Source organism: Drosophila navojoa, chromosome X (genome assembly GCF_054131105.1).
Source record: "Drosophila navojoa isolate 15081-1374.11 chromosome X, UAZ_NAV_1.0, whole genome shotgun sequence".
Taxonomy (NCBI): domain Eukaryota; kingdom Metazoa; phylum Arthropoda; class Insecta; order Diptera; family Drosophilidae; genus Drosophila; species Drosophila navojoa.
Genome location: NC_142895.1, coordinates 9692407 through 9709325, shown reverse-complemented (window position 1 = coordinate 9709325; position 16919 = coordinate 9692407). Strand labels below are relative to the sequence as shown.

Sequence of the window (16919 nt, the reverse complement as noted above, 5' to 3'; positions counted from 1 at the left end):
AGTGCCAAGAGTTTAATTTACAGCCCCAATGCGTGCTCTGGGCCAGGTTAAGGGGGTTATTGGGTGTGTGTGTGTGTGGATGTGTGCGTGTGGGTGGGTGGGTCTGAGGCTGTTTGGTAACAACAATAAATTACGCAGCAGACGAGGCCGGAAATGAGTCTGACTGTCTGCCTGGTTGGCTGCCTCGGATGTGGCATGTGGCATGCGGCAAGTGGCAAACGGCAAACGGCAAAGGGGAAGTCTAGGCCAACAGCTCGGCTTCAATCTTGAGCGTTTGGTGTCTGACAAGCAATGCGAATTCTAATTAAAATTTAATTGTTTACACTTTGCGACAACAAACGGAAATGGCAAAAGGAAGTGCGCTTTGCCTCATGTTGCCAGCGTCACAGCTCCACAGGTTCGGTTCCGATTTCCTGGTTCAGCCACGAGTTACTAGTTCTCAGTTCCATTAGCCTTAACATTGTTGTCGTGACCAGCGCGTTTAATTGTGCCCGGGCCTGATTTACATGGCCGGCCCCAACACCAGAAAGTTTACGGCACAAACAACATCTTCGGACCGGGCTCTTGGGTAGATGTAGAGGGTGGGTGTGGCGTGGCCGCCCCTAAATGGCTGGCTGGCTCGAACGTGACTCGCATGCCGATTGAATGCTTATCAAAGTGTATAAAATTTCATAGAAATTATGACGCGCGGCCGCCAAAAGTTGCTAGCGCTCCTCTTCGACAGGCGACGCACAGTGCGGGCGACTTGGGGCGTGGTCCAGCAGTAGCTACATTGTGTGCTTTAGCATTTTATTGTCTTTAAGCTTCATTAAGTCAAATGGTGCAAACGTTTAAGTCACTCACAAAAGACAGCAGCGACAGCAGCAGCAGCAGGAGCACCACCACCATCCGGTACAAACAATGCCAGCGTTGCGTATGAGCAATGCGCCGCATTAAGTATACGCATTAAGTATACGCAACATTGTTCATCCAGCTACAATTGGCAACACAAAAGCCAACGGAGGATACTGCGCGGGCAGCACAGCTCGTGCTGTCTCTGCCAGCGAAAGCTTGGCTGGCTCCCCCTACAAAGCACGGTGAAGGAAGATAGCATGTAGATTAGTCGGACAGAGCAGAAAATAAAAAGAAAACACAAGCTTAAAGTGAAGGCTTGAAATCATTTGTAATAGAAATTTTTAGTGTAACGCTTAGTTTAATGACAATGACAATGGTAATGACAATGAGAATGACAATGACAATGACAATGACAATGACAATGACAATGACAATGACAATGACAATGACAATGACAATGACAATGACAATGACAATGACAATGACAATGACAATGACAATGACAATGACAATGACAATGACAATGACAATGACAATGACAATGACAATGACAATGACAATGACAATGACAATGACAATGACAATGACAATGACAATGACAATGACAATGACAATGACAATGACAATGACAATGACAATGACAATGACAATGACAATGACAATGACAATGACAATGACAATGACAATGACAATGACAATGACAATGACAATGACAATGACAATGACAATGACAATGACAATGACAATGACAATGACAATGACAATGACAATGACAATGACAATGACAATGACAATGACAATGACAATGACAATGACAATGACAATGACAATGACAATGACAATTACTTACAATTACAATTACAGCTTTAACTCTTAGCCAGTCTCTTTGCTTCTCCCTGTATCGCTCTCTCTTTCTCCCTCTCTGTTGCTCTTTGTAGGCACTCATTTCGCTGACAAGCAATGATTATGCATAAGCAACCACTTTAATTGGCTGCGTGTCTATTTTATGAACTCAATTTGAATACATTCGCTGACAAGAGCTCAACGAGCAGACATACATACATATAAGTAAGGAGGCCCCGGAGTGAGCCACATCAGTTGTCGCATGTGAGCCACCTGGCAATTAAAAAGTTGTCGCAGGCGCTAAACGCGAATTCATGAGAACGAAATCGAGTTAAAGTAAATTAAATTAAACACAAAACTTTGCAAAAGAGCCACAAACGCCGAGAGTGCTGGCAATGGGGTGTGTTGAGGGCACGCGGGCGCTGAGGCAGGGGCACTAGTCGGCGCCGCAGATAACGGAACTGGTAAGCTGGGGAAGGATAGAGGAGAGCAACGATTCCGGGCGCTCATTTCGTTTATTAAGTTTTGGACGCCCACGCAACGCTCCGGGACAAAAGTCAAACCACGCGCAATTTTAGTAAATTAGAAAAAGGGCAAATCGTGGTCGACGACAGAAAAACAGAAAGAGAGAGTGAGAGGGAGGGAGAGGGCGGAGAGTGGCTGAAGGAAGCAGGATGTAAGGCCGGGTGGTAGGCGGAGGAGGATTGTCAAATTGTCGCGTAATTAAAATTGAATCAGCGCAGCCATGAAATTGGGTAAAAACAGGGCCATAAAGCAGCTTAAAAAGCAAGTGGAACTAGATCCGGAACCAGCATGAGGAACTAGCAAGTGGCCAAGCTAATACTTGAAAATAAATTTACAGAATAGAGTTAAAACTAAATGAGTAGAGCAGCCATTAAGGCTGTTGCTCAACTAGTTCGACTCCATGCATCCATCCACTCAGCTCTGCAAATGGAGCTTTAGCAATACAACTGGCAAAACTTTCTCTTCCTCTAGAGTTACTCGAAACTAGAAAACGGACTTCAAGCTCCAAATAGAACTGATGAAGTAGAACTACTTTATTAATTATTATCCAGTTGAAAGCTTGGAGTGTGGTTCATATCCGGAACAGTTTCCTGCTGGGCTCCTCGAGAGCAAGTTTTATGCATCCCAGCACAAAGCGGCAGATGGCGGGTAGTACAAAGCTAAGAAGCCCCTGCCAAGTGAACTGCTCGATTCCAATGATGACCTCCATGCCCCATAGAACAAAGTCAAAAGGTAAGACCACGCCCATTATTGTCAGCCACGGTTTCATACACTTGGGTTTGCTCTAAGACAAAAACAATAAATTGGCATATGCCCTATTTGATGGTACATGATGATGATCACTAACCCAGACAATGCCTATGAACAGCGACGTCCAGCAGAGGAGCATGATGAAGCTGCCCAAGACGCGCATCTTGCGAATGCTCTCGTCGCGCAGCCCATAGAAGCAGCGTTCGCGCCACATGCCCAAAGGACGATCCACGTACATTTTGGCACGCAAGAATTGACAGAGCTGATGAATCTGAAACGAACGAGATGCTTGCATAAGGTGCGAGACACCTTTCGAGTCTTACCAGTCCCAAGGCACTGTACAGCGCAAAGAACCAAAAGAGCAACGGCATCCAGTTCTTGATAATACTCTGGATCACATATTTGCGACGATTGTAAGCGTGACGATTGTGCCAAATGGAGAACTCCTCGATGTTCACGTAGCGATTCATGAAATCGCGACAGACTACTCTAAACTCGCGTACGTTCCTCATCCTCTAAAGGTTTTATATACAAAATTACGAATTAAAAACTTAAAAATTTTTGTCTACAACAATACAAAAGGTTGTTGAGCCGTTGTGAATGGAAAAACAAAACTGCTCTGCTCATAGAAAATGACACTTGAAAAGTTAAATAAGTTACAAACGTATGTACGTCAAATAGTGGAGCAGCGCATCTTCAGAGCGTTGGCCCAGATGTTGCGGTTGAAATTGGCAAAACAAACCTTGATGCTCTCCATCATAAGGACCATCGGCAGATATGCTGATGGTGAGTAAAATAAGTCCATTTCTATCTCCGGATTAGCCGAGTCACTCGCGTCTGCTTGTCAATTTCCAATGCATTTCAGTACGTGTTCAATATGATTTCAGTAAAAGTCAATTTCTATATCGATACATAGATATGTTATCGAAAACATAGATAATTGCATGTGTTTTTTTCAACACTTGTAAATTAGATATGCACAAAGTAGAGCAGGCAAACTATCGACACAGCTTTTGGTATTTTCCACCAATTTTTTTGAAATTTTTTGTTTAAATATAAAATGTATGAACATTCGCAAATGATTTTCTTATTGCTCATGACTTCCAATAGGGACTGGAGACCATCGATAGTGCCGTAGATGGGAACAAATACGATAGCTCGGTATTGTTATCGATAGTTTCCCAGCCCTGCTATGCCGTGAAGACCCACTCAGATAATATTGTATTCACATTAAACTAAGTTACAAAAAAAAACTTAAGAAAAACAAGAGATTGTCTTAAGCCTTCCGAAGAGGAAGCAAAAGTTACAGTTTCAGCTTTTCGATCCCAGCACATCAATTGTACAAGGACGTTCGACGTTAACCAAAAATTCTCAATTTATTGCAAATGTATTTTAGCTATCGATATTTTTATTTGTGCTTTGCTTTTACATATGAGCTTACCCCATAATATATGGGCCATAAATCAGAAAATCGAAGCTAACCTAAACAAATCAGTTTGCAGGCGCCATCTAGCGTTGAGATATGGCGCAAGTGAAGCAAGCCCAGACAGAAATAGATGTCAGGCATATCTCAAAAGTGCTGTCAGTCGATGAAATTGAAGCAGCAAACAACTGCAGAGCCACACACACACATACATACGTAGTGAGAGAGAGAGAGCGAACTAGTTAAACCACATGAATTAAGCCGGGCAAATGGATTGAAGTCGAGTTGAGAGTCCTTTGATGGTTCGCTTAGGTTATTTGTTTCGATTGGAAGCCGGGCAACAAAGTAAATAATGAAATGGCCGCAAAAATGTGCTAGGACCTGGCCCAGGATAACCCGACACGATGATGATGCTGCCGACGACGTGCATGCTGCTGCTGTGGCTGCGGCTGGTGATGATGATGATGACGATGATGATGATGGCGCTGAGGAAGATGGGGCAGCTGCTGATAAGGCCAGCTCTTCGCCTGCTACTGCTGTTGCTGCTGATGCTACTCCTGCTACTCCTGCTCCCGGCTGCCGTTGTCATTTGCGGTTGCTGTTGCTGGTGTGCTTCATTGGTTTTTGATTGTGTGTCGGGCTGCTTTATTTATTTATAGCTACGAAATCGGAGCTGGGCTCCAATACCCCAGTCGGCGACCCAGACAGGATGTAGCCTTCATAAAATATTATAACTTGCTTTACGCCCAGCCTGATCCCGAACTTCGACTGGAAGGCTGCGCTTCAAGCAAAGTTAAATTGCAAACCAGCAGCAGAAGCAGCAGAAGGAGCAGCAGAAGCCGGCGAGGCAAAGTCACTCGGATTCTTGTGGCGCAGTTTGCTGGCTTTTTGTATAACTTTTGATTAATAGAGCGGAGTTGGGCCATGGTAACGTTACTCGACGGCTGCCATAATTGCGCCACATGCCCAAAAACAAAAATAATAAGAAAAGAGCAGAAAAGAGATGCGAAAACAAAGCAAACACCAACAAGGACAACAAGCAAAACAACTCCAAATCGAGCTTCGTGCACATGACAAGCCACAAGGCACCGCAGGCAGGCAGCCAAAAACCAAAAAAAATAAAAAATAAATAAAATAAAATAGCATAAGAAGCAGAGGCAGAACTTTACTCACGCTAAATTGATTCTCCGGCGGCGAACAAGTGGCCTGGATACACATAGTTAGGCGCGAGGATAACAGGCAAATGCACTTATGCAACAGCTTTGCATTATGCCAATGCACTTGATGCGCCGCGCCAGCATTGCTCGACTCCCAAAAGCGGCTTGTTCTACACTGCCTGCGAGCCATATGGCAACCGCCGTGAAATTCGAGCTGGCTTTTCCCCAAGCCACATGCCACGCCCAACCGCCACACTGTGGCCTAGCGTCGCCCAAGTTTTTGCAGGCAACACCCAGCGAAAGTGAAGCTGTATTTTCTATTTTTTTCTTGTGTAGTGTAATCGATATGTTATCGATAGACAAAGCTGTGGTTGAGGAGTGCATGTGTGCATTGCCTGTGTCCCTGATAAGCATTTCATCATGCTGAGTGCTCTCTAAAATTTTCACGTTATCGATGTCACCCAGCTACGTTGATGAATTACTCGAACCGGACTCTAGCTATTCATCTATGCATTCGCTGTTCACAGCTCTGGCTTTCGTCCAATGGAATTGGCCTCAAAGCCAAACGTTTGGAGATGTGTTAACGATAAGTGAGAGCTGCGTCAGCTGCCGTTAAAGTACGAGTGTCAGACGAATTTAGTATTGGAATTCAGTTGATGTGTTCGATTTTGAAGAAATTTCACTCAATTCAATAACTCTAACAGTAGGATTTTTGCAGATTCATTAAGTTTGCTTAAGTAAATCCCATCGATATATTATCGATTATAGAAATAACTAAGTTTTCGTATAATGAAAAATTAATTTTAACGGATTGATTTAATAAACTGTTTGCAAAATGCAAGGTGGTGCTCATATTTTTATCGATAGTTCACTTCAGTTAAATAAGCAGTTTTAGGGAATCGACAATATCTTGGTACTAATATATAATATAATAATAATACATTGAAATGTATGCTATCGACCAACATGTAGAACTTATACAACTGTCATCGATTGGTACTTGTACTAGTTATCGATAGTCCAAATATTGTTATCGACTACCGTTTTGCAACGTAAAAGTAATTCAACAACACATGCATATACTTTCTATAGCCATAACTTACAAGTATCGTTAGTTAGACACAAGTCTATATGATAAGTAACATAAGATTTATCGATAACAGGCATCAGTCACTTTAATAGCCATGCCTAAGACTCAGTCGCTGTTCAGGCACGAACATAAGGATTGGATTGGTGATCATTTCGTCAAGAATATTAACAATCATCATATTTGTATTTGTCCTGTATATTATTAAGATTTCCACAGGCAACAATTCACACACTTGGCCCCCCACAGAATGTTCAGGCATGAACATATGAATATACGATGATCGTATACATGCCTCCGACGCACTCAGCGACTAGCAGGTAGTGCGCTGTGATAGCGATAAGGGCCACATGTACGGACTGCATAAATATACAAATGAAGACCCTTGCAACCCCAGAGTCAGATTACGAAGGAGACGAGCGCTGAGCCTTACAAACTCAGCGATAGGATAAGAATAGCTAATAGACCAACGCGGAGTCTTACACACTCAGCGATAAGATAAGAATATGTAATAGTCCAATGCTGAGCCTTACACACTCAGCAATAGATACATTAGATTTAAGGGTTGAAATTATACATGAGTCTGGGTATATAAACCCAGGCTCAGAATAATAAAGATCAATACGAAACTAAACACCATCTTAGTCAAGTGTATTCGTTCATGGTCCTTCGAGCCGGAGGAAGTATTTTAATACTTCGATGCAGTCCATAAGGAAAAGTGTTTGTGTTTAGTACAAAGTGAAGTTCTAAATAATTGTAGATTTGTGCATTGGCTTACCAACCCAAGCTGTGAGTCGAGGCACAGCAAGATCAACCTAGTGATCGAATCAAAAAAACCTCCAACGGGAAAAGCCAATGGATCTACAATAAACACACAACTGTGTCGTCAACCATCAATATTTAACAAGAAATATTTGATGGCATAATGGCAGAATTCAGGACCAAAGTTGCCGATCACGCCATAGACACAGGCCAACTTCATAGCTGGGCAACGATACCGGAAACATCAACGCAAGAGATGTTTTTATTCGGTTGGTCGAGCCCAATGGTGAAGTTGCTTAACCTTTTGGACATAGGAGTTCAAAGAGTATGGCTGCACATTGAAGAAGTGCAGGCCAACATTGAGCTCAGCAACCAGGAGGATGCTCTAGACAGCAAAGAAACGCTAGAGTTCCTCTGGAATAAAGTCCAGTCAACGCTTACCGATTTGGAGGATAAATATGATAAGCGTGTCCATGAAATCGATGGCATAGACGCACTGGAAGTCAAAGTGTACACAGTGTCTAAAAGGCTGGAAAGAAAAATAAGTGCACTGCAAAACATAAAAGAAGACACTCCAAAGCGACAGAGACCAACACTTCCTTACTTTAATGGAAGTCCTAAGGCGTGGCCGATGTTCTTCGAGCAGTTCACCAAAATAATCCACAACAGAAAGGATATCAGCGACAAAACGAAACTGCTATACTTGCAAATGTATGTCAAAGGAGAAGATGTACAAATGATAAGCAATTTCGCAATAGGAGTAGGTAACTACAAGTTAGCGTGGGACTGTTTATGCAGACGCTACAAACGTTATTTGCCAGTGGACAAGCAACTGCTGAAGAATGATGATGAAAGCAGTATCCGAAATTACGTGAGCACCTCCGATAACAGTGACGAGGTCACCGCTGATGAGATGCTAGCATCTCAGGCAGCTTTGGATGCAATTGTGTTCAAAAAGTGGGATTTCAACCCGCCGGCAAGCCCCCACATGGGAAGATATATAACTGAATCTACAGAACAAGAAAATAAACTTCAAGTAGTAACAACAAAAACAAAGCAGGGTGAAGACAAGAGATCAATAAAGAAGATCTGGGCTCCACCAACTCCGACATTGGATTCGGAGGGCATAGAAGATGAGGACAAGAATGGAATTTCTGCCACAACTTCGACATCGACGTTGAGTATCGCTGAAGATACATCAACAGATATCCAATTGGAAGTTCGACCAATGGATGATATTTCCACAGTTGGCAGCACGACGGAAGAGCAAACTTCTGCGGAGACTGCAACAGCGGCTGGATGTGCAGCTGAAGAGAACAGCGACAATACCGACTCAAACTCTCCAGTGATGACCACAGCAGCGCTACCAACTATGGAGACTAAAACTGCAAGTACAATTACATCGGAAAGGAATTCAATTGGAAGTAGCAGCAACATTTTAAAGGAAACAACCATAATTACTACAAGCGAATCAATATCTGTTCTAAAGCATCAGGATCAAACGAAGGATATCTACCATTTGGAGGCTTTGGCTTCGGCAACAATGAAACGATTGACAACTTCCTCAACAGATGCACTCAGCTATACTAATGTAACAAATGATGACACCCAAAAGCCGCGGAAGTTTTTCAAAGAGGCTCGACTTCACTTGGCATGGGAGCCGCCACCTAAGCAAAAGTCCAAGGTACTGGTGGCACACTCGGTTTATCTGGATGTCACACTCTCTGGGCCCCGCAGAATGTTCAGGCACGAACATAAGGATTGGATTGGTGATCATTTCGTCAAGAATATTAACAATCATCATATTTGTATTTGTCCTGTATATTATTAAGATTTCCACAGGCAACAATTCACACACTTGGCCCCCCACAGAATGTTCAGGCATGAACATATGAATATACGATGATCGTATACATGCCTCCGACGCACTCAGCGACTAGCAGGTAGTGCGCTGTGATAGCGATAAGGGCCACATGTACGGACTGCATAAATATACAAATGAAGACCCTTGCAACCCCAGAGTCAGATTACGAAGGAGACGAGCGCTGAGCCTTACAAACTCAGCGATAGGATAAGAATAGCTAATAGACCAACGCGGAGTCTTACACACTCAGCGATAAGATAAGAATATGTAATAGTCCAATGCTGAGCCTTACACACTCAGCAATAGATACATTAGATTTAAGGGTTGAAATTATACATGAGTCTGGGTATATAAACCCAGGCTCAGAATAATAAAGATCAATACGAAACTAAACACCATCATAGTAAAGTGTATTCGTTCAGTCGCTCATTAGCGAAATTCAATTGAAACTGCAGTTGAAATCGCGCTTGAATGATTTGCCGACTGTAAGCCTGATTGATAGACGGACGCACGGACGGACGGACAATCCATGTGATTGACTGACGGAAGCTGTTGCAAACGATAGCATTGACAGCACTGGAGTCTGCTGCTGGCAATGGGCAACGTCTACTTGGGACTTAAAGCGATTCCGCTCGAGTGCCTGTGCTTTAATTCGCCGAGTGAGAGATCGAACTTGAAGTCGGTTCGCTAATAACGTTAAGCCAAATGTGCAGTAGATGCCCAAGTGGAGGCGCTCGTCGTGCATGCACACTTGGAGCCAGCTGAGTGCCTGACACTCAGCAGATGGATGCTCGTTGCTCGGATGCTGGCATATGCACATGCTTCGTCTCCTGCTGCCGCCCGACTCCTGCTCCCAGCCCCAGGCTCACGTAGGCGGCAAGTGCGCAGCCTGAGCGAAAGCTTAGCAGAAATACTTTCATAATAATCTTTATGCCACGATGTTTTGAGAGCTAAAAAAGTATATAAAAATAAACCCCCCGTCAATCTAAAATAAAAAAAAAAAAACACCTCGACAAACCAGCTAAACGAGCATAAACTCAAGGGTTCATCCAGGACGAACGCGAGCTGCAGAGCGGGTTGACGATTTAGGGTTGGGGATTGATGACTGGGGGGAGGCTGGGGCGGCACATGTTGTTCGAGTTGAGTACACTGTGATTTGTTGTTGTTGCTGTTGCTGTTACGAAATTTTCTTTTTCTGCTTTGCTATTTTGCTCTCCATTTTCTTTCATTTTTTTTTCTTGCTAAGTCGCAGCCCTTCACTGAAAAGGCTACCCGGAAAACGGATTTTCACTGTCTTTGTTTGGCAGATTATAGATTAAAGATATTTTAGTTGAATACAAACCAAGCAAAGCCCGATAAAATGCAGGCGTGCCTTCTATTCAAGGCTAACCTTTGATACAAACATTTCAAATTGGGCACACAAAGGGAAGAAAAAATCCAATTTAACGATTCGTATCAACACATATTCCATTTATCGTTAGTAGCCATCATTGGGAACCGAAAAAATTCCTCAAATTTTAATTTCCATATCAATTACAGTCAAAAAGCAAAATACAATTTATCAATGGGTATCTAAAGATATTGGAACCAAACAATTCTGTTTTTTTTTTTATATTTATTATTTATTATATTTATTATTTATATTATTATATTTTATATTATATTTTATTATTTATTATTATTTATTTATTATTTATTATATTTATTATTTATATTATTATATTTTATATTATATTTTATATTATATATTTTATATTATATTATATTATTTATATTTTAGGAATACAAATTTAAAGGGATGTTAAATGTGAACTTTCGGCTGAAATGTGAACAATATACAGCCGGCTTTTGTGGCTTAATTTTTGCTCACAATCTAAATATACGTTAATATAATTCACATACAATAATATTGTACATTTACAAAATACGTTTGTGCGCGATTCAAAGCATGTTTGTTCAATTTTTGTCAGTCTTCTTCTTCTTCTTGGGCTTAGTGGTCAGTGGTTCGGGCGCCTTGAAAATCGCGTTGCATGTGGTACAGATTGGAGTATATTTGCAAAAGACAGACAGGCATACGGAGCAAACGTAGCCAATGTCTACTAACTGGCGATGGCAGAAACAAGAGGCGCGATAATCAAGCTTGGGTGCGGGTGGTAGCACCAGCTTGTGACGCATCTGCGGTGGCGGTAAGAAGACCCACAGCAAGAACTGTAACAAGCCATCCAACTTCTCGACCTTGAGGTATTGACCTTTCGTTATGTCACATCCCTGTTGCAGCAAAGTGAGCGTCTTGTCCAGGGCGCAGGTGTCAACGACAATGCCCAACTTTCGGGCCGTGAAGAAGGCATTCATGAAGGTTATATACTGCGAGCCGCCCTCATTGCTGCCCGTGATCACACAAATGCGTGAATGCATCTTTACGCCAGCCGGGACATTTTTTTGCAATCGTGATATGTAGCACAACGCCATGGATATGCTGCCCGCCAGTAAACTTTCGCACGGCTCGGTCAAATGAGGCGCCTCCAGGAGTTTGCTGCCCAACTGCTCCTTCACCGTCTTTCCCACCAAACTAAACGCTTCGTATTGGGCATCCATTTCCTTGCCCGGCAGAGGGAATAGAAACTCTGATGCGCTATGTGAACAGGAGAGCACAGCCAATTTATTCTGCGCCTTCTGCATGAGGTGCGCATTGCCAAAGGCGATCACTGCCTCCAGAATGTGTGTTAGATTTTGTGGATTTTGTCGAACAATCAGCTGGGAGGGATTCGTGTCCAGGATGATAGCCAACAGGTCAATGCTTGCCTCACTTTCTTTATTTGCTGTTGTGTCTGGGGACTCCATTTTCGCCGGCAAAACAAAGCGTGAACTCTGCGAAAAAAAGTGTTAACAGTATGTTTGAACATATAAGAAAGTCTACTTCAAGTTCAATATTTGAGCTTCAATGAAGCTGAGAATTATTTAAATGACGTGATAAAGAGCGGTTTGCCCTCTAACCTTTGGCACTACGCGAATTTTTTAATTGTACTTTCCACTTACTTTTTTAATTTTCTATTTTTATTACAGTCAGTTACAGTTACAGTTTTATTACAGCTTGGAATATTATTCACTGAGCTTTTGCCTTTCCCTTTTTATTTTCTGACACAAAATCAAAAGCCAACTTTTTTCTTTGAACTATCCCCAGGGATGGAAAGTTGTATAGAATCTCCCAATTTCTAGTGCTTAATGTTGTCAAGATTAAAGAGCACGTAGCCTTCAATAGCCCCTATATCAATGTCAGATCTTCAGATTTCTATCTGCGCTATGCTTTGGTCAGTGTATGCGAACATGTTGTTGTTGTTGTTGTTGTTGTTGTTGCTGCTGCTGTTGGGCATGGTCAAAAACTCTTTTTGGCTATTCACTGCCGTTTGGCTGGCAGTTGTTTCTCGCTATACCCTGCACATACTGAGCACTGCCCAGAAGCGGGCATTTTGGCTTGCACACAAGCATATCGATGAGGCAGACTCTACTGAGTTCCTTCACTCTTAGCTCTCTGTGATAAATGTTGTTCAGCCTAAATTCAATGAAAATATAGGGTATTTGAGGCGCTCAAAGGCTAAGAGGTATAGAAATTTGGGTTAAATAAAAAGCAAAAGCAATTTCAGAATAATAGCTTCTATATCCCCATTTGGTACAGCTACAGGGTAACTGTTAGTCGGTACGTTTGGGTGCTGCAGCGCTGCTGCATGTTTTCTTTTTGTGTTTTTGTTATTTTTGGTTGGAAAATGCTAAAAGCAAAGTTGGATTATTGGTATATGCCCCCATGTGCTCCATGTGTATTTAGGCGTACGTATCCGAGTGCATGGGTGTGCGTGTGTTGGTGTGTGTGAAAAGATAATACAAATCTCTAGCTGGGCATGAATGCGTATACATGTGTGTGTGTGTGTGTGTGTGTGTGTGTGTGTATGGGTGTAGGGCCGTGGCGCTCAACGGCAAAAGTTTATTGCCCTGCTTCACTCCCCACATCTTCTCTACATCTCTACCCCAGGCACCGTCCCTCGCCCAGCCAGGTGAGTTTTATATGCAATAATTTTTCTTTTTATACCCTATACTCACAGAAAGGTTAGCCCAGGCCTTAAGTTGGGTTTAAGTTTATGTAGTGGCCAACTGCAATGCTATAAAGCGCCACTCGACACACGGTACTGCTCACACGGTACTCTCGAATCGAGTCTCGATTATGTTACGAATTCTAAGATAGTAATATTGTAAAATAGTAATATAATAATATAGAAATACCTTTATAGCCTTTTTTCTGTACACGAAACGTCAGCCGAATAATCGACATATATCGATTGGGATGAATGCTAATTCATTTGAATGTCGATATGCTGACTCTGAGTTGTTCTACATTTATCGATACATAGCGATATATATAACCGACAGAGTGAAGAGTTGGGTAAGTTACATATAAAACTAATAGATCATTAGAGAATATATGTATATGCCCTGCTCTATTAACTATCATTAGTACCTGACTACCTACATATATCGCCTGCTCATGGCCCGCTTTCGATATATCGAACTTTGCATGCCTGGAACTGGAACAGCTTTGAAATGTCAGCTTATAATGCAGCGCGAACTGCTCAGAGTTACGCCATAGCCAATTGATATCAACATCTCTCATATGCCTATAGCTAATATATATCCCCTTTTTGCTTACAGAGTATCTGCGAAGCGAACACGCCCCATGGCGCTCCGCTCCGCTCTTTTCGGCCATATGTGTGGCAGGCGACGCCGTTGAGTTGGATTTAATAAATTCTAATGTTTGCTTACCGTGGCTGGCAAGCCTTTCAACCTGTAACCGCACAAAGGTTTGCTCAGCTTTCCGAGGTGGGCGCAGCGGGTGGCATGGGCGCGGCTCGTAGGGTCAGCGTCGTCGGCGGCGGCGGTGGCGACGGCAGCGTCAGCAGCTGCAACAGATTTACTTTTATTGCAAGCTGCAGTGGCGCAGGAAGGATGCGTCCAGGTCTATGTCCAGGTCCAGGTTCAGGTCCTTGCACACACACACACCCAGACGCACATGCATTTGGCAGCTGGCAACTGAGCTGATGTAGACATTCAAATGAATGAGTGCTGGGACAGCTGGCAGCGGTCCAAGCGCAGCAGCAGGAGAAGTATATACATATATGGAGAGAGAGATAGAGCGAGAGAGAGCGAGCATGAGTAGAAGCAGTTCAAGTCGTTGCCTTTAATTAGTAAAACAATTTATACGAAGCCGTTCGGCAAATGGTGGGCAGCTGAGCCGAAACCTTGGAGCTCTGCTGCCTGCAATTTTGTATCTGTGGCGTCGTCGTCGTCGTCTGAAACTTGTGGATGCTGGTGGTGCTGGTGGCGCACGAGGCCTTAGCGCAGCCAGGACCATGGCTTGTACCAGTGGCGTCGGCGTGGCTCCTTGCTGCCAGTTTGGAGCGCTTCCACGCCCACAATTTGGGGCGGCACCACTGGCAACGCATGCAGCGGTGGCTGCTCCTGCTGGTGCTCCTGCGGCCGGTGCTTGCGGCGTGCGGCATCCTGCTCCTGCTTCTGCTGGGCCAACTGATCGATGTGCTCCTGGGTGGCCGCACTCACGCACAGCCTGTAGTCCTCCATGGCGACGAAGCACTTGAACGACTCACGTCGATGCTGCTCCAGGCAGCGCTGCAACTGCGATGCGAACGCCGTGCAGGGCATGTGGGCCTCGCGATCGAAGTGCCGCTGTGTGTGGTCCACCAGGCGATCGAACTCCTGGCAAATGGCCTCCGGCGACCTGGCTTACGTAAATGGAAGTTAATATAGCTCTACCCATCTCTCCCTCTCTCGCTCTCTTCCTCTTTATACTCACATGCGCTGTATGTCCTCAATGGCGCTGAGCACGCTGCCCTTCCTCGGCTTGGACGACATCAGCTTGCCCTTGGGCTTCGCCTTGGGCTTGTTGGCGCTCGGCTCTGCGCTGGCCTTGTTTGCATCTCCCATTGATGCGATTTTCCGTACTGTTCTGCAGCTCCCGCTATGGCCAAAAATCTGTTCCAAAAAAAAAGATCTGTGTGATTTTGTTTTGAGATTCAGTTCATGTATGTGTTTGCCTACAAAAACCTATACAAAGTGACTTCTCTCTCTCTCCTCTCTCTCCCTCCCAGCTCGACGTATAACTCCACACACCCACGGCGAGCTAGATCTGCCCATTGAGATGGGGGACTATGAAGTTTCTAGTGCGAAAAGTTGCTCGAGTCGGCTGGACAGCGTGGAGAACTATACTTGAGACATTCGAATAAATTGCCAGCGGCAAAAGCAGCCAAAACTTTGTGCATCTCATCAAAGTACGTTAATAAGCTTAAAATAAAAAGCATTTCATCATAATTGGAGTCAAATTTCTCAGGTAACAGCCTCTGGGCACGCCACGGTCACGGCCTCGTCCACTCCCTCCTCTCATGTGTCTCGGTCAAATTATGCGATTTGCGCAGACTTTTAAGTTTTCATTTTATTATCAAATTTGGAATTCGGAATTTGTTTTAATTGCGCGTTTAGGCGCAAAGTTTCGCCAACATCTTTGGCTTTGTGTTCGCCGTGTCAATTGCAGGCTGCACTTCATCATATGCCAGGAGGAGGAGCAGGAGCACTACCTGAGACACAGGCAGAGAGAGAGAGAGAGAGAGAGAGCGGGAGAGAGCTGTGGCGTCTGGATACAAACTTCGAACATAAAAGAAACTCAAGAAGTTGTTTTGCGGTTTGTTCGACAGCCGGGAATTTCGTTATTGGAATTTTCATTGGCCACAAAAATACTTTTTCGATTAAACTTTAACGGCGCGTGAAATGCCCGGAAAATGTGTAGCTAAAGATGCCCGCCTCAGCCCATCCGCCCCTCACACACCCATACCTACGTCTCCTACACAGCCTTATCCGAAATCGAAAAACAGAGACCGCATACCGCAAATCAGAAATTGATTAATTACAAAAACTAAAAGGAAGCAACTGAAGATTGCCCTTGACCGCCGGACAAATGCCAATTAGTGCAAAATATTTCAGGTCGCCGCTAATGGATATCAATTCGTAACGCCCTCGGGCCTACGCCCGACGAACAACAACAACAAAGGCAAAAATATATAAGTCAAAGGGCGCACTCAGCTGTCCTCGCATGCCAATTCCGAATGCGATAGCAAACGGCGAAAATATCGGCAAGAGAAACTCGTTAACAGCCAGCGACAGCGGCCCGAATTTCCGAGTTCTCAGCACCCAGGGGTGCTGCCCTCTCCTCTTCGCCCCCCTTTGGTCAAGCCCATGCTTGTTTCAGATCCTGCAATTGGCAGCCGAGGCCCCGAAGCATTCGATATTAAGCCTGAAAATTGGAATGAAACTGAAACTCGGCACAGTTTCCGCTCTATGCCATATCCAGCGTTCCCTATTTGGGAACCCTCAAACTGAGCTGTAATTGCAATGGCTACGTACGAAGTCAACATCCACTATGGATGCGAGTTAGCGCTTCAGGCTTTGAGGTTTTCAGATTGAACGTAGTTTTGGTTGGAGCTTAGCTGGGATACAGCAATACGAAATGGGACGATGTAGCTGACGATGGACGGAAGTAACTGTTTTACTAAATGGGATGATTGTATCCTATCCTTAAAGCGATGTTTATAACTGTTTATTTACATGGTATAAACAAGT

At 43.9% G+C, this 16919-nt stretch overlaps 3 protein-coding genes across 3 annotated transcripts; all 3 read right to left on the bottom strand.

Moving 5' to 3' along the window:
• Window positions 1-2730: 2730 nt before the first annotated feature.
• Window positions 2731-3811, bottom strand: LOC115564793 (uncharacterized). Its single transcript, XM_030389494.2, has 4 exons — window positions 3695-3811; window positions 3276-3467; window positions 3050-3223; window positions 2731-2986 (listed from the first exon to the last, which is right to left on the bottom strand). The coding sequence occupies exons 1-4, from the start codon at window positions 3755-3757 to the stop codon at window positions 2774-2776; spliced, it is 642 nt and encodes a 213-aa protein (XP_030245354.2). The 5' UTR covers window positions 3758-3811; the 3' UTR covers window positions 2731-2773.
• A 7243-nt stretch (window positions 3812-11054) lies between these two features.
• Window positions 11055-13532, bottom strand: LOC115565630 (general transcription factor IIH subunit 3). Its single transcript, XM_089264140.1, has 2 exons — window positions 13518-13532; window positions 11055-12113 (listed from the first exon to the last, which is right to left on the bottom strand). The coding sequence occupies exon 2, from the start codon at window positions 12084-12086 to the stop codon at window positions 11202-11204; it is 885 nt and encodes a 294-aa protein (XP_089120266.1). The 5' UTR covers window positions 12087-12113; window positions 13518-13532; the 3' UTR covers window positions 11055-11201.
• Window positions 13533-14454: 922 nt separating this feature from the next.
• LOC115564640 (uncharacterized) lies at window positions 14455-15383 on the bottom strand. Its single transcript, XM_030389203.2, has 2 exons — window positions 15103-15383; window positions 14455-15027 (listed from the first exon to the last, which is right to left on the bottom strand). Exons 1-2 carry the CDS (start codon window positions 15231-15233, stop codon window positions 14625-14627), a joined length of 534 nt encoding a protein of 177 aa, XP_030245063.1. The 5' UTR covers window positions 15234-15383; the 3' UTR covers window positions 14455-14624.
• Between the last annotated feature and the right edge of the window lie 1536 nt (window positions 15384-16919).